This window comes from Perognathus longimembris, chromosome 11, assembly GCF_023159225.1.
Source record: "Perognathus longimembris pacificus isolate PPM17 chromosome 11, ASM2315922v1, whole genome shotgun sequence".
Lineage (NCBI taxonomy): Eukaryota > Metazoa > Chordata > Mammalia > Rodentia > Heteromyidae > Perognathus > Perognathus longimembris.
Genome location: NC_063171.1, coordinates 43,351,185 through 43,375,772, shown reverse-complemented (window position 1 = coordinate 43,375,772; position 24,588 = coordinate 43,351,185). Strand labels below are relative to the sequence as shown.

Here is a 24,588-nt window from a genome sequence, read left to right as displayed (position 1 = left end):
TCCTTTCTGACTCACATCCACAAACTCTGTGGTCAGCTTAAAGGCTGATGTTTCAAAGCCCAGGTTTCGGGGTGAGCTGGACAGGATGAAGCCAAAGTCGATGTGGATGATGTGGCCTTCTGCATCCAGAAGGATGTTTCCATTGTGCCTGAGAAAAGAAAGAAGCAGTAGTAGTGCCATGGAATAACAGGCAGGGGAGTACTCAGCCATGTTACCTTCCTGCCCATAACTGGCTCCAACCTCCTCGGACCTAAAGTTAGTGATGGAAAGAAAGGAAATCTAAAAAGAACCACTAAAGGCTGTGGTATCTGAAACCACTATTGATAAATTAATTTTTAAAATAGTTTGAGATTATCCCAGTTTCCCAGAAATCCTACATCTAGCACCCAAACTGAGCTCAATCTAGCAAGTCCTGAAGCAAAGGCCTCTGAGGCGCCAGCCAGCTGTCACAGAAGCCGAGCACTTGGCTAGGTGGGTGGCCTCCATACTGGAGAGATTTACCTGTGTTTTATTTGTAATTCTTATCAGCTCACTGCAGAATGAAGCTCCATCAAAACTGAGCAACAATTAGGAGGCAAGCAGGCTCAGTGTGTTTCGATGTAAAACAGTATAGGGATTTCAAACACTAAGTGTTAAATCACTTATGTTAAAAACCTCATAAGCCAAGTACTACAGGCCATCTGTAGGGAAAGAAGAGTTAAAGGGAGATAAATCCTAGGTCTTTGTGAGTCCCACATGAATGGCCAGTGGAAAGAACAATTAACATGCTAAGCATGTGAGGCCTGGCCTATTCAGTATAACCAATCTTCTCACTGTCAATAGAAGCTTTGTTAGTCTGAAAGCTGTGTCTGAGGGCTACCTTCTGGAGTTGGTCTGCCAAAAGAGGAGGGGGCTAGAAGGAGAACAAGGCCCACCTGAGTCGTCCCCCCACCCCAAGAGAATATTTTTGCCCAAGGTTCCAAGGCTAAAGAGAGAAGACTGGCACTCTACCACTTGAGCCGCAGCGCCACTTCTCGCTTTGTGTGTGCATGTGTGGCTAATTGGAGATAAGTTTCAGACTTTCCTGCCCAGACTGACTTCAAACTTTGATCCTTAGATCTCAGCCTCCTGAGATGCTATGATTTCAGGCATGATTCACTGGCTTATGCTTACTAGGAAGATGGGCTATCTCTTGAGCCTTGCCTCCAGCCCATTTTGCATTATTATTATTTTTTGCTGGTTCTGGGGATTGAACTTAGGGCCTGAGCACCGTCCCTGGCTTCTTTTTGCTCAAGGCTAGCACTGTACCTCTTGAGCCACAGCACCATTCCCGGCCTTTTCTGTTTATATAGTGCTGAGGAACTGAACCCAGGGCTTCCTGCATGCTAGGCAGACACTCTACTCACTAAGCCATATTCCCAGCCCCAAGGTCTCATGTTAAGCTTGGGCTTAGTATCCTGGGTTGTGATCCTCCTACTTATGCTTTCACACTCATTGGTTTAGATGAGTCGTGCAAACTTTAATGCCCAGGCTGGCCTCAAACCATGGTCCTCCCATCTCTACTCTCAAGTAGCTAGGATTATAGGCTTTCACCACCAACCTGGCTTCTCAGCATATATTTTTCACAAGTTGAAGCCTAGAGTTGATCAGCTCCAATAATTTCCCCCACCCCAGCTTTCTGGCACCTAAACAAGAACAGCCCTACATTGTGTGTGTGTGTGTGTGTGTGTGTGTTCGTGTTCTGGAGCTGGTTCTAGAGCTTAAACTCACAACCTGGGGGCTTAAGCTTTTGTGCTCAAGGCTAGCACTCTACCACCAGAGCCATAGCTCCACTTCTGCCTTTTTGGTACTTAATTGGAGATAAGTCTCTCTTGGGATGCGTCTGCAAAGGCTGGCTTCAAATTGTGATAATCAGATCTCAGCCCCCTGAATAGCTAGAATTACAGGCATGAGCCACCAGCTCCCAGCTCGAGACATAACCCTAAGCCAGGTACAAAGCCAGCCCAGGCAGGAAACTCTGTGAAACCCTTATCTCCAATAAACTACTCAAAAAAGAAAAGCCAGAAATGGCGCTGTGGCTCAAGTGGTAGAGTGCTTTCCTTGAGCAAAACCAACAGTGCCCAGGCCCTGAGTTCAAGCCCCAGGACCAGCAAAAAAAAAAAAAAAAAAAAAAAAAGGCACTACCCTATTGTTGAGTTGGTGGCTCAAGACATAGCTACTCAGGAGGCTGAGACCTGAGCTAGAATGCATGGAAAAACCCAAGAGAGTCCATAATCAGCAAAAAAGCCAGACTAGAGGCTTTGCTTAAGTGATAGAATACCAATTGTGAGCAAGTACACCAAATAAGTGCATGAAGCACTAAGTTCAAGCCTGGGAACTGCTAAATAAAAAAGTTATTATTGAGTTTACTCAGTTGCCTGGCTCCTCTTCCCCAAAGGACAGACTTTCATCTTCCAAACACTTAAGAAAATCCCTTGAGGCCTGACTATTGCCAGCTTCTTTCACTCCATTTTACTCAACCCTGGTGCTAAGTTCTAGGCGTTTTTTTTTTTTTTTTTTTTTTTTTGGCCAGTCCTGGGCCTTGAACTCAGGGTCTGAGCACTATCCCTGGCTTCTTTTTTTTTTGCTCAAGGCAAAAAAAAGAATGTGGCACTTGAGCCACAGTGCCACTTCTGTATATGTGGTGCTGGGGAATTGAACCCAGGGCCTCATGTATACAAGGCAAGCACTCTTGCCACTAGGCCATATCCCCAGCCCCAAGTTCTAGGCTCTTAAGCACTGGGTTCAACATCCTGACACTTCAGGGTCAGTCGGAAGCTGCAATCAGGCTCCTTATAATTACATTCCTCTAGAGCCCTCAAACGCAGAACCTATGCTGATTTATTTGTAGGGAAGAGCCTAGGTGGTATAATTATCTACATGCAATATGTAGGTGTGGCTAGGCCTCAGAATGGTCATATGATGCTGAAAGAAATGGCGGTTTGGGCAAAACAACAGATATTTTGAAAGTTATGGAAATTGTATGTTAGAATGAAAAGAAAGGGAACTTACAGCTGTGAGTTTCAACTTTATCTTCATAATGTCTCTTATATCCATCTTGGTGCTATTACTCAGCTGGTGCTGTATTACTTGAGCCATGCCACCAGTTCTGGCTTTTTGCTGGTTAACTGATGATAAAAGTCTCTCAGCTTTGTCTGCCAAGGTTGGATTTGAACCTTGATCCTCAGATTTCAGCCTCTTGGGTAGCTAGGATTATAGGCATGTGTCCTGCCATAATGTTGTGTTTCAATTTTTAAAACTTTATTATTTTTCCTTTTTAAAAATCAATTCCTGCTGGGCACCAGTGGTTCACGCCCATAATCTTAGTTACTCAGTAGGCTGGGGTCTGAGGATTGCAGTTCAAACCCAGCCCAGGCAGGAAAGTCCATGAGCTTCTTATTTCCAATTGGCCACCAGAAAACCAGAAGTGGCATTGTGGCTCAAGTGGTAGAGAGCTAGCTAGCCTTGAGCTGAAGAGCTCTGGGAATGTGGCTTAGTGGTAGAGTGCTTGCCTGGCATGCATGAAGCCATGGGTTTGGTTCCTCAGTACCACATAACCAGAAAACACCAAAAGTGGCACTGTGGCTCAAGTGGTAGAGTGCTAGCCCTAAGCAAAAGAAGCTCAGGGGCAGTGCCCAGGATCTGAGTTAAAAAAAAAAAAAGTCCCAGGACTGGCAAAAAAAAAAAATTCCTTTAAAAAAACAAAACAAAAAAACAACAACTCAGTGCCTCATGCACGTGGGGCAAGCACTCTACCACTAAGCCACAATCTCAGCCCTCCTCCGAGCTTTATCTGTTTCCAATCTCTATTGTCTTTTCAGTCCTTGTTCACTCAAAACCTTACTTCTCAATCCTACAAATCCTTCATTCTTTTACTCCTTTAAACACTTGTCAGTCGGCCTTCTTGGCTTACACAAACATTTGTCTCATAGCCTCAAAAAACAAGCAAACAGAAAACCCTATCACTAAACCTAACCAAGGCAGTGAAGGATCTCTAGAGTGAAAACGATGACACTCTGAAGAAAGACATTGATGAAGACACCGGGAAGTGGAAAGACCTTCCGTGTTTTGGACCAGCAGAATTAATATTGTGAAAATGGCCACAGTGCCAAAGGTACTGCAGTACTAACAAAATTCCAGTGCTATTCTTCACTGAGATAAAACAATCCAAAAATTCATATGGGGCTGGGTGGTATCTTAGTGGCAACATCCTGGGGTCAATCCTCAGTACCAAAAAAGAAAAGACCAAACAACAACAACAACAAAAACCCCACCACCAATAACAAAACAACAACAACAAAAAACACCAGTTAAAAATAAATTCACATGGAACCACAAAAGGCCCAAACAGCCAAAGCAAATCTGGAACCAAAAAAATGCAGGAGGTACTACAATTCCAAACCTCAAACTTTACTACAGAGCATATAGTAAGAAAAACAGCTTGGAACTGGCATAAAAATAAGTCTGAAAACCAACAGGACAGACTAGACGACCCAGAAATAAACCCATATACTTACAGCCATCTGATTTGAGAAGGGAAGCAAAAATATGTGTTGGAAAAAAGATAGCCTCTTCAACAAATGTTGTTAGGAAAACTGGATATCCGTATGTAGAAGACTGAAATTGGGTCTGGACCTTGTCTGTCATCTTGTACTAATATCAACTCAAAATGGATCAAAGACCTCAATGTACAACCTGAAACCTTTAAACTACTACAGGAAGGAGTAGTAGGAACATTAGAACTTACTGGCATAGGTAGAACTTCCTTAGTAGAATTCCAGGGACTCAGAAAATTGGAGAGAGAATTGACAAATGGGATTGCATCAGGCTAAAGTTTCTACACTGCAAAGGACATAATAACTAAGCCAAAAAGACAGTCTACTCAATGGGAGAAGACATTTACCAGCTATACATCTGACAAGGGTCTGATCCAGAATATACAAGTAATTCAAGAAACTAAACTCCCCCCAATAATCCAATTAATGGGCATAGCAGCTAAACCCAGACTTTCAGAAGAAGTAAGAATGGTCCATAAACATAGGTAGAAATGTTCAACATGTCTGGCCATAAAGGAAATGAAAACCAAAACAACATTGAGATTTTATTTCATCTCAGTAAGACTGTCCATAATCAAGAATATGGGGGGCTGGGGATATAGCCTAGTGGCAAGAGTGCCTGCCTCGGATACACGAGGCCCTAGGTTCGATTCCCTAGCACCACATATACAGAAAACGGCCAGAAGCGGCGCTGTGGCTCAAGTGGCAGAGTGCTAGCCTTGAGCGGGAAGAAGCCAGGGACAGTGCTCAGGCCCTGAGTCCAAGGCCCAGGACTGGCCAAAAAAAAAAAAAAGAATATGAACAGTCAGGGCTGGGAATGTGGCTTGGTGGTAGAGTGCTTGCCTAGCATGCATGAAGCCCTGGGTTTGATTCTTCAGCACCACATAAACGGAAAAAGCTGGAAATGGTGCTGTGGCTCAAGTGGTAGAGTGCTAGCCTAGAGCAAAAAGAAGCCAGGGATGGTGCTCAGGCTCAAAGTTCAAGTTCAGGTCTGGCAAAAAAAAAAAAAAGAAAAAAAAATATTGTGTTGTTTGCAAGGAAATGGATGGCCCTTGAAAAACAATATGTAAAGTGAAATAAGTTAGGCTCAGAGAGACAATGGTACATGTTTTCTTTCATATGTGGAAGATCTAAATTACAAACATATATGAAAGCTTATACCAGGTTATATGCATATATACACAAACAGACTGAAAGATATTCTCAGGGGAGGAGTCTAATAGTATAACTCTTCTGAACAATTAACAAATGGTTTAACAAATGAATACCAGGAACCTCAAACATGTTTTGTTGCGGGGTGGTAAGCAAGAGGAAGTGGAACAGATGAATAGAGAAAGGAAGGTATAAAAATGGAACTACATAATTTATAGTCTGGATGGGATTGGGAAAGTTGGGGGAGAACGATGGAATGGTGACATTGATCAAGATGCACTATACTTATACTCTGACTCATTGAAATGAAACTCCTGGGCTGGCAATATGGCCTAGTGGCAAGAGCACTTGCCTCCTACACATGAAGCTCTCGGTTCGATTCCCCAGCACCACATATATGGAAAACGGCCAGAAGGGGCGCTGTGGCTCAGGTGGCAGAGTGCTAGCCTTGAGCGGGAAGAAGCCAGGGACAGTGCCCAGGCCCTGAGTCCAGGACTGGCCAAAAAAAAAAAAAAAAGAAACCCCTTTGTACAATTTCTTGAAAAAAAAATTAAGAATAAATTAAAAACACAACTAAATCAAAAGACAAAAAGGAAATAATTTGTCTCTTTAAAACAAATGTTTGTTCATCAATTGTTGACTACATATGAAGGGGCAGAAAGGATCTAGGAAGGATTAAGATGAAAAGTCACTCACCTGTCTTTGACTTGTAGCAGGTAGCAGACCAAGCAGTAGCCAGCACAACTTTGCACAAAATTGCGCTGGGCACTGAGGAACGCCTCAGTGGTGTAACTGCCGTGCTCCTGCAGGAAGTAATCGAGCAAGGAAAGCTGGGACTGTTTCTTCACTTGGTGGATGGAAACAGCATTGACCACTGGTTCAATCATGCCACTGTCGGCCGAAATCACAAGAATCTTGTATGGCTTGATCCAAAGGGGCACTCGCTCCTGTTCCCAAATGGACTGTGAGGAGACACAAAAGTACTGCAACTCTCAGCTTTCTCCAGACTAGAAGAGAAGGCTAAATTTCCCCTCTTTCACTAACTTTTTCCCCTTTATCATTTTGAATTCTAGGCCATCAAGTGAGTGGTCTATTGAGGGCCAGGAAGTGTTGAAAGAAAGATAAGGGCCTCACAGCAAACTACATGTAGAGAAATGCAAGAAAAGTTTTCATATAGGGAGAAAGTCCAGAAAATCTCTATCATCATCTAAACAAGGAAATTGGGACTATCATTATAAATAAAACAAAACAAAACAGGAGGGCTAGGAATAAGGCCTAGTGGCAAGAGTGCTTGACTTGTATATATGAAGCCCTGGGTTCAATTCCCCAGCACCACATAGATAGAAAACGGCCAGAAGTGGCGCTGTGGCTCAAGTGGCAGAGTGCTAGCCTTGAGCAAAAAGAAGCCAGGGACAGTGCTCAGGCCTTGAGTCCAAGGCCCAGGACTGGCAAAAAAAAAAAAAAAAAAAAAAAAAAAAAACAAGGAAAAAAACACCAAGAACCAGATATGGTGGGACATGCCTGTAATCCCAGCCCTTGGGAAGAAGAAGCAGGAAGACAGTGAGTTTGAGGTTAGTCTAGGCCAAATGGCTAGACTTTGAATAAATAAACAAAATAAAAAATCCAGGTATGGTGGCTCCCAGCTACTTGGGAGGTAGAGATCAAGAAGATGGCAGATTAAGGCTAGCTCAGGCATAATATTAGTGAGACCCCATTTCAACAAATAAGCTGGACATGGTGGTATGTGGATGTCGTCCTAGCTATAAAAGAAGCTATAGGTAGGAGGATCAAGGTCAAAGGCCAGTTTTAGGTGAAACCTAAAAGCTGCTTTGGATGGGGGCAGTACTGGTGCTTCAACTTGGGTCTTGAGCTCTTGCTTGGCTTTTTTCACGTAAGGTGCTCTACCACTTGAACCATACCTCCACTTCTGGCTTTGTATTGGTTAATTGGAGGTAAGAGCCTCACAGACTTTTCAGACCAGGCTGGCTTTGAACTGTGATCTTCAGATCACAGTACATTCCCCCTAGAAAGAACAGGGCTCACCAAGCATCTGGTGAGAAAAAGCAAACTGCTCCTCAAACAGGCAACACCATCTTCTAATCATCTTGAAGAGAATAGCCAAAAGATACAGACTACCAGACACTAGAGACAAACACTGAGCTAATGGTTAATCAAACACCTGTAATTTGGCTCTGCTTTAACTATGCTGACCTTTTTACTCCCTGCCCCAATTCTTCCTATTTAACTTGAGGTCAATATCTGCTTGTGCATGTGTGTGTATACACACATACACATCAACACAGGTGAAGATGTACTAAGTGTTCTCTTTCCCTGGCTCTCATGAAATAAATCTCCGCTCTTTGTGCTTTATAATAGCTCTGTCTCACAATGTCTCTTTATTTAGTATTTAGGGTAAGTGGTAGGACTTAATGTGGGACTCCTTGACTCTGGGCCTAGAGCCCAAAACGTTTGATTTCAAAACCTCCTGAGATCCTGCTTAATAAGATAACTAAAGCAAAAAGAGCTGAAGGAGTTTGCAAAGCAACCACTTAGGAAGTATGATGCTCTGAGATTAAAACCACAGGATCATAGCAAAGACAGAAAAGGATTTAGGGTCAGAGAAAGCTTCTCCAGAAAATGAACATGTTTAAACTGGGCATGGTAACACATGCCTAAGAGTCCAGCCGGGGGGTGGGGGGTGGGGGGTGAGGGAGGGGCAACTGAGGCTGGAGAATCTCAAGTTTTAGGCCAGCCTGTGTTTTATAGCAAGACCTTTTCTCAATAGAAAAAGAAGGAGAAAAAAAGATACTAGCTTAAAGATACGAGCTTAAAGGGCTGGGAATGTGGCCTAGTGGTAAAGTGCTCGCCTTGTATACATGAAGCCCTGGGTTCGATTCCTCAGCACCACATATATAGAAAAAGCCAGAAGTGGCTCTGTGGCTCAAGTGGTAGAGTGCTAACCTTGAGCAAAAAGAAGCCAGGGACAGTGCTCAGGCTCTGAGTTCAAGCCCCAGGACTGGCAAAAACAAAACAAAAGAATGACATTAAACAGGTGAATCTTCTTGTAAGTGACTGATTCAGGGGAATCAGGCTATCTGTATCTGCACACTGGACCCCACCCACCACAGACCATATGGAAGTTCTGATTTTAAGCGCAAAGCCCAGTCTTCAGTGGTCAGAAAGAGGTAGGTGCAATTTACAAAAGCACCAGTAGAGGCCGCCATACAGCTGTCATGGCTTCCCAGGAAACTGGCCTAAGTTAAGAGACAGCCTGCTTTAATCTGTTTCCAGTTGAGAAGAGGGCAGAAGCTGGCCTTGAGTTTAAACCTCACTATTGACAAGAAGAATAAAAAAATAACCTGTGTGGTCATTTGGATGGGCTGGAGCTAGGCTGAGGCCCCTTTCCTTCTCTTTCCTTACCTGCAGTTGCTTCAACACCTGGAAGGCCAGCAGTTCTTGTCGAAGGTCATCCCCGCACTTGACAATGACTGACAGGAGCCGCCAATTGGGGAGATGACCATAGGGGGAACCTTCTCTAATCCGTCTGAGAATAAGGAAGGAAAAAAACGTATCACTGGATGAAGACTGAGGACTCTGCTGCCTGGAAGGCTGATGGATGCCTGACTATGCCCAGGAGTTCTGAGTAAAGAACCACTCCCCATCCCGACTTACCGTACTTTTTCCTGCCAAGGTTCTTTGAGGGCAACAGCAGAAGGGTCTTCTGGGTCTCGTTTGAAGGCTGTAGGGGTATGAGCTAGCTGTTCTGAAAGGCGCCGTCTGACAGGAAGAAAATACATAATTTATTTAGAGAAGTTACCCCACAGCTTCCGGCCCTGTCTATGCTGGCAGTCTCTGCATTAGTCCCAGACTCCAAGCACGTAGATAGGCACCTACACTGAGAGAGATGCATGGAAGGAAGCATAATCTACAGCACCATTTTGCTAATCTGGGCATCAGTGGCTCGTGCTGGCAATCTTAGCTACTCAGGAGGCTGAGACATGGAGGATCATGGTTTGAAACTAGCCCAGGCAGAAAAGTTTGTGAGATTCCATCTCTACTTGACCAGAAAAAGTCAGGCTGGAAGCATGGCTCAAGTGGCAAAGCGCCAGCCATGAGCAAGAATTGTTGAGCCAGCAGGAGGCCCTGAGTTTAAACACATTTACTGGCAATAAATACATAAAATAAATGAAATAAAAATTCAGAGTACCTGGTCCTGTCTATTCTTCTACCCAAATACTGATTTAGAATGGGTGTGACTATAGAATCTCCTCCCTCCCATCAGATTCTGAGGCACATCACTTTGGGACCTGACGTTTTTGTTCTGTTTGTCTTAATTTATTTACTTTTGGTGGTGGTGGTGGTGCTGCAGACAAACCCAGGGCTTTGCACATGTTAGGCAAGCACTCTATCACTGTGCTAGCCCCCCACTTTGAGAAACACTGCTTGAATTCCTTTCTTGGGAATGCCCACCCTTTGGAATCCCTCTTAAATTTTCATTTCTTCCTGCAGTTGTTACAGTAACATCTCAACCTTCTTCACTGTCTTCACTGCCTCAAGTCAGGTGACCTCAGGACAAGGACAGAGTAAGTAAAGGGAAAGACAGGCCCAAAGCAGGGAAGACAGAGAGGAAGGAGACAGAACAGTGTCTCCGGAAGAGATAAAAAAGCAGGTGCGATGTGAACTGGCCATACCGGATATCCCCTGCTGCAATGAACACAGGTTCCTTGCTCTCCTGGCTGGTGATGCTGTCCACGGAGAACTGGGAGATGTTGTCACAGCTGTTGGTGTGCACTTCAGGGAGCTGGGGAGAGTAGGGGAGTGCTGGTCAGAGGTACCAAGCGTGGAGCTCCCTCTGTCACTCCACGTGCCATGTTCACCCCTTGCTTCCAGACTGTAGAGTAAGCCTCCCCTGGTTCCAGGCCACCCTGACCCCTGGCAGCTTGAGCTGCCTGGGCGTGCTTATGGACCCTAGAGCAGTGCAGTGTTTCTCAAAGTGTGAGCTACCCGTAGCTGCGCGGAGCAGCTGGCTGAAAGGCAGAATTGTAGGCCCCACCCACCCATCTGAATTAGAATGACTGAGAAATGAAAACTAGAAGTCTGAATTTGTAAAAAGTTCTCCAGAAGACTCCCAACACACTAAAGTTTGCAAACCACTGCCAAAGACCATAACCTGAATTCTCAGCCTTGTTTCTGAGAGGCCCCCAAGGTGAAGGATGTATTCTCCACATGGGTTTAGAACTCTTCTGGACTAGATGTCTCTGTTACCTAATGCATGCTGCCTTATACATACATCTTCTGTAATTTTTCTTCTTAAATGTCTATGTCTAATTTCTCTAGAAAAATTGAAAACTCAAGCACAGAGATTCCTTTGTGTGTGCTGGTCTTGGGGCTTGAACTCAGGGCCTGCGCACTGTCCCTGAGCTTTTTCGCTTAAGGGTGGTGCTCTACCACTTAAGCCACAGTTGTACTTTTGGCTTTTTGCTTGTTAATTGGACTTTCCTGCCCAGGATGGCTTCCAATCATGATCCTCAGATCCCAGCCTCCTGAGAAGTAAGGATTAAAGGTATGAGCCACTGGCAACCCGCTAAGGCCCTGCATAAAATCCTGCTCTAGTTCCCTATAACCCAGAATAAAATTTAGGTTTCCACAGCTAACCAGATCTTTCCTACAATATGATTTCTGCCAACCATGCCAGCCTCATTACTCACTGCTTCTCACCTCACTCCCACAGCTATGCAAGCTTTCTTTCAGTTCTTATCAGGGGCCAGGCTCTGTCTTATCTTCCAGTCTTTGTATACAAGTCCTTTGCACCACAGCTTTGTCCAGCTAATTCCTACCATGCTTCAGGCATCAACAAGAGATCACTTCTTCTAAGAAAACTTTTTTCTTGGTGGTGGTGGTCCGGGGGCTTGAACTCAGGGCCTCACTGCTGTCCTTGAGCTCTTTTGCTCACGGCTAGTGTCCTACCACTTGAGTTACAGCACCACTTCAGGTTTTCTGGTTGGTTAGTTGGAGATAAAAGTCTCACGGACTTTTCTGCCCCAGCTGGCTTTGAACCATGTTCTGCAAATCTCAGCCTCCTGAGTAGCTAGGATTATAGGCATGAGCCACCAGCACCTGACAGAGGCCAAGTCTTATTCTAGCCTATAGCACTCAGGTGTGGCACCCAGAAATTCCTTCAATATTTATTATTTAGATATTTATTTTGTCAGTCCTGGGGCTTGAACTCAGGGCCTGAGCACTGTCCCTGGCTTCTTTTGCTCAAGGCTGGCACTTTACCTCTTGAGCCACAGCACTACTTATGGCTTTTTCTGTATATGTGGTGCTAAGGAATTGAGCCCAGGGCTTCATGCATGCTTGGCAAGCACTTTACCACTAGGCCATATTCCCAGCCCTATTATTTCTTTCTTTCTTTCTTCTTCTTCTTTTTTTTTTTTTTTTTTTGAGACAGAGTAGTCTTGTTATGAAGCCCAGACTGGCCTCAAGTTCATGATCCTCCTGCCTCAGCCTTCTGCATGCTGGGATTATAACAGGCATGAGCCACCATGTCCAATATCAAAAATACTTTGTGAAAGAAAGTACGGCCTGCCAGTGTTTGCTAGCTCAAAACAGCTTTATTTAGAAAGTATTCAATAAATGAAATTTCTCACTCTCCTGGGTCTACAAGTTCTTCCTTACATTTAACCTGAATTCTTTCTTCAGAACAAGCTCCACATGAAATCTAACCCAGATCAGCTGCTCAGAGATTGTCCTGCTCACATCTATACCACTCATTTTGGCTCTTGTCTCCCCTGCCAGGGAGGAGTCTGTCTTATCTCCAATGCCTTGAAGGCTCCTGAAGAACAGGTATGGTGTCCCAGTACTGCCCACATGGAGTTCCCTCACCTCCACTTGCAGCTCGCCTATGTCATCCACTGACCAGGCTTCATCATCATTGTCATAGTTGGGCACGGTGCTGAAGCTGCCAGCCCGCTGCTCATGGGTGATACCACATTCAGGCAGATTCTCTACAGATCGTGTGCTCCGAATTCGGTTCTCGGGGATCCGGGCAGGGACACTGGTAGTGTCGAAGTTTTCACATTCAAGGACTTCTACATAGATCAGGTAGGGAGCCTGGTGGAGGGGATGAAAACAGTATTTGTAACTTACCCCTATTCCTTCCTTCCTTCCTTCCTTCCTTCCTTCCTTCCTTCCTTCCTTCCTTCCTTCCTTCCTTCCTTCCTTCCATTTTGTTGGTCATGGGGCATGGATGCTGTCCCTGAGCATTTTTGCTTAAGGCTAGTGCTCTATCACCTTAAGCCACAGTTTCAATTCCAGTTATTTGTTTGTTAATTGGATATAAGAGTCTCACGGACTTTCCTGCCCAGGCTGGCTTTGAACCACAATTCTCAGGTCTCAAACTCCTGAGTTGCTAGGATTACAGGTGTGAGCCACCAACGCCTGGCTTCTACCATCACTTTCTAAATCTCAACTCTGTTAACACAGTTCTTTCCTAACTCCAAGCCTCATCTGTCAGTCCCTTCATACATGAACACCATAGTTAAGGCAGGAACTTGTCATATATGATCACCTTCATAAAGTATTTGGGTGAGAAAAAAACAAGTTTTCCAGCTGTGATTCAAAATGTACTGATGACGCAATTGGGCACAATTATTTCAACTAGCAATTACAAATTGTTAGAGAGGCCCAGAAGCTTCTGTGGGCCTGTTCTAAAGACAGGGCTCTAAAAGCTGCTGGGGACATAAAGACTGGATAAAACCAGGCATGGTCCTGAGGAGGATTCTAATCTTCAATACTTCCTGTGAAGTACTGACGAATTGGAACAATGTATACATTCTAATCAGCACATTCAGATAATTTTTTTTTTTTTTTTGCCAGTCCTGGGGCTTGGACTCAGGGCCTGAGCACTGTCCCTGGCTTCTTTTTGCTCAAGGCTAACACTCTGCCACTTGAGCCACAGCACCACTTCTGGCCGTTTTCTATATATGTGGTGCTGAGGAATTGAACCCAGGGCTTCATGTATACAAGGCAAGCAGTCTTGCTACTAGGCCCTATTCCCAGCCCTCATTCAGCTAATTTTCTCCAGTGTTCGGCACCCTTTTCTCCTCTCTGCCTACAATGATCAGAAAAGGTCTTAGAAACAAAATACTTCTCTACCCTCATAGTAGCTGTATCTGGACAGCCTGAGAGTTTCGGAAGAACTACCAAAATGAGGATAAGGAAAGGGTGGAGAGTAATTCTCCTAAGAAATAGTTAAGAGGGAAGCTGATCAAAAATGGAAAATTGTCCATTTTAAGCTGAGCTCTATTATGTTAGTAGGTATTATGTATAGCATCTTTTTTTTTTTTTTTACCATTACCATCTTTGTCTCTAATCTGTCAGTCAGTCTCATTGACAAAGCAAAAGTTGAGCCTTGGAAATACACATTTTTTTTATAAGTGATTGGGTTTTAAATGGAAATTGAAACCATAGTGCTGTGATTTCATCCATGATATGAAAATATGTCAACCTAATTATTGGTGCTTTCCCCTCAGTGCACAAAAAGTGTGAACCATTTGAAATGACTTAAACTATAAATCAATGCAACCTGCTCAAACTGTCATGCCTTGCAAGTTATATAACTAAAAATTGGTAAAAATTTTTACCTTCAAACACGTATTTAGAAGAATCACTGGAACTTCACTGTATGAATGAAATTTTATTCTTCAAAAGAGACTCTTCTAACCTTAAATAACATTGTATTAGCTAACTTTTAGAAAATTAGCATATTATTTCTTGCAGTTGTCATTTTGAAAGGTATCAGATACAATGGTAAAAAATGTATACAATTAAATAAGTTCATATACTTCACATGAATGTAACTGTATTATATGACGATTTGTCTTGTAAGCAATTGAATGTAAATTTTCTGTATGTGAAAATGTGGTTGATGTATTCATGGTGGTAAGGAAACATCTTATTTTTTAAGTTGAACTCAATTAAAATATTTTCTTTCTAGTTAAAAAAAAAAAAGAGGGCTGGGGATATAGCCTAGTGGCAAGAGTGCCTGCCTCGGATACACGAGGCCCTAGGTTCGATTCCCCAGCACCACATATGCAGAAAACGGCCAGAAGCGGCGCTGTGGCTCAAGTGGCAGAGTGCTAGCCTTGAGCGGGAAGAAGCCAGGGACAGTGCTCAGGCCCTGAGTCCAAGGCCCAGGACTGGCCAAAAAAAAAAAAAAAAGAGGGAAGCTGAAAAGATTAAGCTTCTGGCTCAGAAAAGCAAAGTCTAAGAAAACAGGGAAGGAGGGCTCTCAGCATCACAACAGTGATGGGGCTCAGTCATGGTTGGCACATACACCACAATGTTGAGGGCCCTCTGTACATACATAAACTTGGGCAATCATGGGTGAAAAGTCAGATCAGTGGTGAGTTTGAGTCAGAATCCACCTACCTTGTCCTTGGAATTGAGGACAACAGCCTGCGTGTGGGGCACGCGGACCACGTGGTGGTCAAAGCCAGCGGTGGGTAGCCAGACTCGGGCAGGGAGCTTATGGTTGAGCAGGGAGAGCTCTGAGATCAGCCGCTGGGTTTTCTGCTCTTTGGTGGGGAGAGTGGCCAGCCGTTTGCCAATTGCCATTAGGGACTTGATGAATTCTCGCTCAGGAGCCAGTCGGACAGGCTACAGAGAAGATTGAGATGAAACAAAAAAAAAAGACCAAGAAATATTGAAAAAAGTGGCCCACTCTATTCAATGACTCCTGGCCATTCGGCCAGGGCCTCCAATATCTAGAGAACTCTAGGAAAGGAGCTCCACCCTGCCCCTCTCAGCTTGAATTGAGAACCACCAGAACATTCCTTCTTTGTAAGTTTATTCCTTGGGAAACCCAAGGGATATACATTCCTTTTCTGTTAGACTTGAGTTCCTCAAGGATTGTCCCAAGGCTTTATCACAGACAGGCAGGGGACAACAGGTCCCCAGACAGAAGTGCTCCTCATTCAAGACAGGATTGTCTCCTCATCTGGGTCCTTGGTCTGGATCCCTGCTGAAGGGCTTTGCCAGGGTCCACAGACCAGCAAAGGAAGCCCCTCATCTCGATTGCCCTTTCAAAGAAGGAAGGTGCTCTTTATCCACGTGACTTCAGGTGCCTTCCATGGCACCCCACAACCATCCCACATTCTCTTAACACAAGATCAATGCACATGCACAAGATGAGAAAAGGATATTAATGAAGGAATGGCCAAGGGGAAAAGAAAAAGCAGAAGGGGGGGATGGGTAGATGAATGGAGAAAATGGCAGCCTTTTAAAGTTTTTGATGGGCCTGAAGGCCTTCTCTAGTGAGTCCTCCTTAGGTCCTCCTCCCCTACTTCTCACCAACCATGCTCCCCGTATTAGCTCCCCATTGTGAAGCTGCTTCTCATGCTAGGCACGTCAGTCATCCCTCAAAAGGCAAAGTCAGTCTGGGAAGATGGGATGGGGAAAAAGATGGATTGAGCTAGCCATGAGGAAGGGCTCTGTAGTCAAAGTTCTACTCCAAGGGACATTTTATCAACATAGCCACTCAACTTCCCAACTTCCACCCAGCTAGATAAGCAGAGTATCTCCTCCTCTTACAGGCATAGCACTGCACTCACCAGGCTTTTCTCTCCCTTCTTGAATGTGCTTTGCTTAGTTTCCCGATAGAGAATTTCTACCTAACTCCCTCTTGTATATATAGGACAGAGCCAAGGTACAGAAAAGGAACAGCTCCTCTGTCAGCCTCTCATGACAGAAAGAGATGAGCCGGGCAGTAAGGAATCAAAGAAGGTATCAGAATTAGGAATGATTTAGGGGATAGGGATAAGAGAAACAAAGAAAGATAATAGTATTGGGCTTCTTTGAACCCGGGGGAATAGCCTGGGGGCTTAATAGAAAAGAATGAAACCCTGGGTTCAAGCTTCACATGAAGACAGAAAGAGAGACGGAGAGAGAGAAAGAGAAATATCTGAAATATCAATCCCCTAATCCATCCACTCAGGTGGCAACCAGTCACCATCCCAAGGACCCTCCACCCCAACCAATTCATAGCCGCCTCATATTATAAAAGGCAGAATTCCTTTCTGTCCTCAAATGAGCATTTGAGATAGGGACCTCTATGTTACATGAGTATGTCAGAAATGTGACCCCTAAGTTACAGCAACATGTTGGAAATGTGACCCCTAAGTTACAGGACAATGTTGGAAATGTGACCCCAGGCCACTAAGAGAGAGGCTCTGCCACATGGGAGGAGATAGCAATCATGACTGAAAGGGGATCAGCATAGAACATTGAAAACTGATTGGGTAGACAAATAAAATAGAAAAGAAAAAATCATTTAAACTCCCATAGGGTCCAGCATTTCCTCTCACGTCTTTATCCAGCAATAAGGTCCAAGACACTGTGGGTCCAGAGGGTCAGGAGTTAGTCCGGAGGGAATAAGAAAGGAAAATGGGGATTAAAGGACATCCTGGACAGTGAACTGGGAAAAGGGAAGAACTCAGACCTGGAAGAGATGTGGTTAAAAGTTAAAAAGGAAAAACAGTTGTGGGGAAGTGAAAAAACAAAACCTCCTCTGGTCAGGTCCTGTTTGCTTTTGGAGTTGGCCCCAACCAGCACAGGGTCTACCATTTAGAAGACTGGATAAATTCTTTGTGGTCTGATGGCAGAAGCCATGGGGAAGAGTTCTGGGTGGGAGAAATAAGACCAGGGAGGCCGGGGGTGGGGGGAGTTCTGCCAAGGAGTCCTTGGCAGAAATCCAGGAGTGATTTCTACCTCTTTCCCAGCTGTTGGTTCCAGAGACCCGGGAGCTGGCATGGAGCAGTGTAGGATCCAGCCTAGCTGTCTCTGAGCGAAGGATCACCCTGTCTGCCTGGGCTCATGTGGAGGCCTCCAGGTCTGGGAGGCCTGAAAGGGAGAAGCTCATCTCCCAGGAATTAAAGGGGCCTTTGAACTAGCCTTGGCCTGGAGGCTCAGAAGACCTGGGACGGAGAGGAAATGCGGCCATGGGGGGAGCCTGCCACCCAGTCCCAGCCTGGCCCCACTTACGGAACTGAATGAATTATCAATACTCTCGGTGCTGGAGGAGAGCTCCTGGGAAAGGGCCAGAGGGCAGAGGGAGGAAGAGGGGCAGGGAGGGAAGGGAAAGAGACAAAGGCAAAGAATTTAGCACCAACTTGGACCATAACTGCTTCTCTTATACTGCTCTAATTTAGTGAAAGACATATAAACCCAGAAATCCCACTTGCCCAACTCTAGACATTTGTGGGACGGTGAAAGGACAGCTCAGACCTCGAGTCAAAAAGGCTGAAGAGACAGGCAGCCCCTGCTTTTTACTTTATCCTTGTCGATTCGTGCCTGAATGAATCATGTTTTAGGGACCAAACCCTGAAGTTGGGCCCTTTTGGCAGTAACTATACTGCCAAGCTTCCCTGTTCTTCTTTTACAGCTACTCATATGTCTCTCAACCAACCCCTTCTTCATGAAGATCATGGAGGGGAGACTGGACCAAACAAGCTGCACGGCTCCCATACTAGAAATCCCATGTTCCTCCAGCTTTTTGGAAATCTCAGAGCTAAACTTTCTTTGCCAAGTATATTTACCTCTTCTCCAATCAGCTTCTGGATCACCCTGGGAAGCCTAATCCCAAGCTTGAGCCTATGTGACAAGGGCATACAAGACCCATGAACACAAAAGCTCTGGGTTGGATGATAGAGGAAGTAAGAATAGCTCAATCTCATATTCATCAAACCTTCTAAAGCTTTCTGACAGGCTATTTCACTTGCCATTGAGTATATTACAAGTTTTTCTTACTTGAACTGGGCAGTTAAGATCCACCTAAATTCACTGGAGAAAGCTGATTATTAGCTGGGCAGTAGCTGTCCTACTCCTACTTAGCCCAGGGGTATAATCTAAGCATCACTTCATTCCTGCGTCTTAACTGGTGTCAGCAAACAAACCTGGGGACAGGGATGGTAGCTGAACTCTCATTCAGTAATTCTGCAGTAGCACTCAAAGCACAAGGCCATCTTGGGTTCTGTCCAACAGGGTCTACCAGGGAAGGGTGCAGGGGCAGTACATGCACACAAATGGCAGGAGGAGAAAAGCCTGGACTGAGAAGGCCAAGTCCAGAAAGCTCTCAGGGCAGAAAACCCATGTACACTGAGTTCTGGTTTACAACCTGCATCTCAAGTATCAACTCAATTCAGTTTCATGTTTTAACTTCTACTCTAGCTGGAGGTCCTATATCTGGGTTTTTACTTGGAAAATCTGGGCAGAAGGACACTTGCAGGGAAAAGCCACACTTGGAAACACTCTCCTAAGGCAACATCTCTTCCACTTCAATACAAGTGTGAGAGACAACGCAGGCAACTTAGTGGTTCAATTTCTACACTTGATCTGGCTGGGGAAGGAACAGCTGGCAGGACATTGGCTCTATGAGCAATGCTCGGGCTGACTCTCTCACAGAAAGGTCTCAGCAGACTCATTAACAGCCTTGTGGGGAGGGAGGTATACTATGACCTGCCCCTCTCCTCCTACTCCCTGGGTTTGAGTCACTCATACTGAGTCAGCTGTAGGGAATAAAGCTGAGGCCAAGAAGCTGACATCACACCCTATCAGGCTGGAAGGCCCACTGGGCCTCTAGTGTGACATGCAGCACATTTCTCTGTACAAAGGTTGCACTCCTGAAAAGATTGATCTGGTGTTGTTACGTGGGGTAGGGCGGAGGTGGTACCTAAACCACTCCTTGCATCTCAACACTCTCTGCCAAAATATTTGTCATTTGGCTACAAATGGAAAGGAAGGCTGCCTGAGCAGAGAGCCCTAAAGTGGTTGATTAAAAAAAAAAAAACTGCCTTAAAGAGGCAGGTTTGGAGGAGAATAGTGGGAAATGGGAGAGATCACTGCTAGAGACTTCTCATCATGGGGGGAGTATAAAAGATTCCTCATCAAGAAAAGAAAATGGAACCTTCTGTGAGCTCCAGGCAGAAAAGAGCTGTGCAGGAGACTCCAGGCAAGAAGAGAAGTGGACCAGCTCTTCCCTTGTCACTGTGGTGCCACTTGAGTCTCAGGAGCTCCCTACTGTGGTAGAAGCACAGGATGAAATGCAGGACCCAGAAGAAAAGTAGACATGGAGAGCAGAGCACCAGGGCTCACCTAGAGACTCTCCTTTCACAAAAGTCTGCTCAGGCTCAGAAAATTCTATGCTTCGTGTTTGTAATGTGTACTTCCTGGCTAAGAGCAGAAAACTTTTCAAGAGTCATAAACTAACCTCCCTAGATCTGTGGTTTCCATATCACCCTATCACTTACTACAGGGAGGAACCGTATTTTGTCCTCTATTTTCTGCTGTCTTTTCAACAGGGTTTTTGTACATTGTACAAGGTCAGTTGTTGGGTGAATGAATGTTGCGTGACAGGGGAGAAGGAAGAAGAAAAGAAGGAAAACCAATTCCCTTGGTATCTAGAGGACAAAGGCATTGATAGAGATATCCTCAAAATGTAAAAGGGTTTGGGAGAGACCCCAGATGAAGACTCCAGTGCTTAGAAGCCTGGTAATATTCACATTTGTGTTCTGTCTCTCTTTTACTCTCATATTTCCTGGAGCCATAGTGGATTCAGGTGTCTCATTCTGCTAGCATCAGATAACCCAGGAGGGCCCAGAGACTTGTAATCTTCATGTTTTCCTCCATAAGAAGCTGGGTTGGGGAAGAGTGGCAACCAGTTGGAGAACCCACCATAGAGATTTTTTTTTTCTGCCGGAACTCAGGGTCTGGGTGCTGTCCCTGAGCCTCTTTGTACTTAAGGCTAGCACTCTAACACTTGAGCCACAGTACCACTTCCAGATTTTTCTGGGTAGTTTATTAGAGATAAAGAGTTTCACAGACTTTTCTGCCTGGGCTGGCTTTCAACTTCAATCCTCAGATCTCAGCCTCCGAGTAGCTAGGATTGCAAGCATGTGCCACCAGTGTCTGGCTGGCCCTAGAGCTTTATACATGCAGAGAATACCTGCCTCTCAAGAGTCATCCATAATCCTGGAGCAGAAGTTAGATGTAAAGAAGAGGGACCCTAGACCAGCAGGGGGCAAGAGAAATCCTAACGTCTAAAAGTTTCTTAGGGTTTCTGACCCTAAGATGAGGACTAAAAAATGGAAACAGCAAAAAGCCAAGCCTGACAAGAGGCGCCAAGGAACTCACTTCCAGCAGCTCACACCCATTCTGTCACAAGCTTAAGACATTAGATGAGAGAGCTATCAAACACTACATGCCATTAGATCCACCAGAATCTAGAGAATTTTTCTTGTTCTGCAACTTTCTCCCTTCATGGATCCTGGACTCAGCTGCTAATCTCAAACAGAAATTGAAAACAAAACAAAACAAAACAAAAAAACCCCTAGCCATTGTGGTTCCCACAACAGCTTGGGCTTTGTCTGTGCATGGATGTGAAAGGGTAGATGGCTGTAGCCGGGCCTTTCTTCCCCAGTGGCCTCTGACAGCTAAAAGCTGGGCAAGTAGATGCTGAGAAATAACAAAGGTAGCTCAGTTGAATGGTTATGAGCACAAGCTGTAGATTTGGGTCCTGGTCTGAAATTTACCAGTTGAAACATATTGGGGAAATTAATCTCACTGTGTTTCAGTTTCTTCACTGGTAAAATATATGGTAAGGTTGTTCTAAGGATTAAGTGTAAGGCACTTGACATAACACCTGACACATAGTAAATGCTCAATAGAAACTAACGCTTTTGGGCTGGGAATGTGGCTTAGTGGTACAGTGCTTACCTAACATGCATGAAGCCCTGGTGGTGGATTCCTCAGTACCATATAAAGAGAAGAAGCCAGAAGTGGCACCTGCTAGCCTTGAGCAAAGAAGCCCCAGGACTGGCAAATAATAACACTTTTAGCTTTACCATTATTCAATTACCATAATAAAACAGATTTCTAGACCAGGCGAGGTGGCTCAAGCCTGTAATCCTAGCTACTTGGGAGGTGGAGATCAAGGGATCATGGACTAGTCTGGGCAAAAGATGTTATTGAGACTCTATTTGGTCACACAGTGGTGTGTACCTGTCATCCGCATTAACTTAGGAGAGCACAAATAGAAAGCTTGAATCTGGACCTGGGCATAAAGAAGTCACCATCTGGAAAGTAACCAATGTAAGAGAGGGCTGGTGGATTAGCTCAAGGGGTATGTATAGCCCTCGCTTAGCAAGCTAAGTTCAAATCTAAATAGCACCAAGAAACCAAACCAAACCAAACCAAAATATCCTCAAACATTTCCAGAAAAGCGGGATCTATAGTCTGCCTTCTCTCATGCTTTTCCCTTGCCTGGTCACTCTGGTTTCCCTCAACTTGAAAGACAGCCCATTGTATAAAAAGTGTGGGTGGATTGTGCCCCACAGAGGCTGAGGCCAGGACCAGACCATGGCCATAGACATTTTCCAGCAGTGCAAATTCCTCATCTTTTTTTCTCCCTTCTTTTCTAAGTTGGGCTGACAGCCAATGTAGGAGCCTGGCCAATGGTAAATCAGACAGGAGGACTAACTGGGACACCAGGTCACCAAACTTGCCTGACCATTTTCCTTGCTATCTGTCCAGATGTGCAGAGGAGGGTATCTATAACCTGCAGATGTGCTTATTTATTCTCTGCTCTGTATCTTACATTAGATATCCCCAACTGCTGCTGTAGCTTCCTGTTCCCTCAGTCTTAAATAGTTGACCAGGCACTAGCTTTACTCTGCTGACTGCTTCTCCTTCCCTTTGTGCTTCTCCCAAATGAAGGCAGGCAGGCAGAGCATTCTGCAGATGCTTCCATAAGAGGGTATGAACCTTACTCTATGTTAACAAGAAGTATTCAGGAGTAAAGGAGCAGGATTATGAAGAGTGACCAGGAAAATGAAGCTGATGTTCTATTTAACATCTCCCCTCCTATAGCACACACAAAGACCGTAGCTCCTTTCCCCTCCCTGATTGCTGCCCTGAAAGTTGTCCTGAGTCTCCGGTCATGCTGGGCACATTCTCCACCACAGTTCTCAACAAGTAGTTAATGGAATGACAGCGCAGTTTAGTGAAAACAACTCTGGACAGGGTCAGAAGGATCAACCTTCCATTAGCTATCTGACCTGAGGCAAGTCACTTTATCCCTCCAGGTCTCTTGATTCTTCCTCTGTAAAATGAGGCAGTTGGAATACATGAATTTTAAGGTCTTTTTCCATTCTATCATTCCATGCTTTCAGCAGTGAAATGAAACAGTGGAAAGGACAGAAAGAACAGAATAACCCTATGTAAGACATCCTGTCTTCATGCAGCCCTCTCAAGCTCTCTCCTCTCTCTGCCTCTCGCTCCCGCCCTCGAATTTTACCTCATCTTCATTCTCCACCTTAGGGTTGCTGGCTGTTCGTTTCAGGTTGCTGCTGAGACTTATGCTGGCAGTGGCATCTGACTTAGAGCGCTGGTGAGTCCTTTTGGAGGGAGACAGCCCTGTGTCAGGAGCTGGGCTCAAGGAGGGCAGCTCCCTCTTTCGATGAGCTGGCTTCAGCTCATCTGAAAGGATCAGCTTCCGTAACTTGGTCCCACGGGAATGTCGTTGAGTGGAAATGTGCATGTCTGAAGAGTAGGCCCCGAGCAATAGGGCACACTGGAGGGAGAAGTTAATGCTCTGGCGACAACGGTGGACGATGTAGGGCTTAATAGCATCACCCACATCCTCATCCATGTGGATGTACATGTTAAGCAACTGGGGCAGATAGAAGTCCACATCTTCATTGCGAAAGCAGAAAAGCCGGTTGCCAATGTAGGCTTGCACTCCAGGCTCCTTGGAGTTATACAAGTATGAAATGGCCATAGAGATGTCAAACAGTTTTGACTCAAACAGCCTCAGCAGCCAAGACTGTTTGGCTGAGTTGTTCTGCCGACGCCTTCTTGCTCCTTTGGCTGTTCCCGAGGTCACGGCAGCTTCCACCTCATCTTCCTCTTCCCTGATCTGGGCAGGCGGATCATCCAGGCAACGGATCTCATTGTCTACACCATCCCCATTGACCAACTCCAGTGGGGTGCCTCTGCTGGAGATGGCCACACCTCCGTGCAAAAGCTTGACTTTTTCCAGCACCTCTTGGCAGGCCTTCTGGGCCACCTCAGGGTCAATCACTGATAGTTCCCCGACCCCCTCCGTGATGACGCTTAACAAGGAGCCCCCATTATTCCCTGGTGGGCTAGAAGTAGGCTCAGAAGTTGGCTTCAGGGGGGCAGGCTCCACTACCATGTCTCCCATGGCTACAGCCAGACTTCGAGCTTCCAAGCTATAGCAGGATGGAGGGAGAAAGGAACAGAAAAGGAGACATACACACACTGGTTAATGGTGTCATCCTCAGATCTTCCCTTTGCCATGAAACCGTACCCGGCATCTCCTCTTTCTGTCTACCTGGACTCCTTCAAAATCGTATGAAAAGTTATCTCTTCCCAGGAAGCTTACCCTCCCTATACCCACTTCCGATCACCCTATTTTCCTCTTTCTTTCTGCATTAGTTACTCACCTTGGCCTCACTTCTCAGCTTGTACTTGCAAAATGTTACTTTAGGTTATGTTTATACAAACTTACAAATATCCCAGGTGTACTGGGAACCACTTCCACTCTTATCCCCTTGTCTTTAACATGGTAAACTCTTTCTATCTTTTCCTCATCATGTATCTCTCTTCAAATGCTTCCATTAACCCTTTCCTTTTCATCTTCAAATTTATTTATTTTTTATTTTTTACTTTTGCCAGTCCTGGGGCTTGAACTCAGGGCCTAGACACTGTCCCTGAGCTTCTTCAGCTTAAGACTCACACTCTATCACTTGAGCCACAGCGCCACTTCTAGCTTTTTTTGTTTATG

General features: G+C 45.1%; 1 protein-coding gene across 6 annotated transcripts in view; it reads right to left on the bottom strand.

Moving 5' to 3' along the window:
• The window catches only part of Pi4kb (phosphatidylinositol 4-kinase beta), a 40,299-nt gene that overhangs the window by 2,598 nt on the left and 13,113 nt on the right, over positions 1-24,588 (bottom strand). For 4 of the 6 annotated variants that reach the window (XM_048358170.1, XM_048358174.1, XM_048358169.1 and 1 more), the window contains 9 exons: positions 23,077-24,013; positions 17,769-17,813; positions 15,159-15,386; positions 12,612-12,839; positions 10,418-10,527; positions 9,399-9,503; positions 9,147-9,270; positions 6,423-6,688; positions 16-148 (listed from right to left, as the gene is read on the bottom strand). In XM_048358170.1, coding sequence (XP_048214127.1) covers positions 16-148; positions 6,423-6,688; positions 9,147-9,270; positions 9,399-9,503; positions 10,418-10,527; positions 12,612-12,839; positions 15,159-15,386; positions 17,769-17,813; positions 23,077-24,013 — 2,176 coding nt within the window. The remainder of the gene's footprint in view (positions 1-15; positions 149-6,422; positions 6,689-9,146; positions 9,271-9,398; positions 9,504-10,417; positions 10,528-12,611; positions 12,840-15,158; positions 15,387-17,768; positions 17,814-23,076; positions 24,014-24,588) is intronic. The other 2 variants (XM_048358172.1, XM_048358173.1) reach the window with 1 other exon arrangement.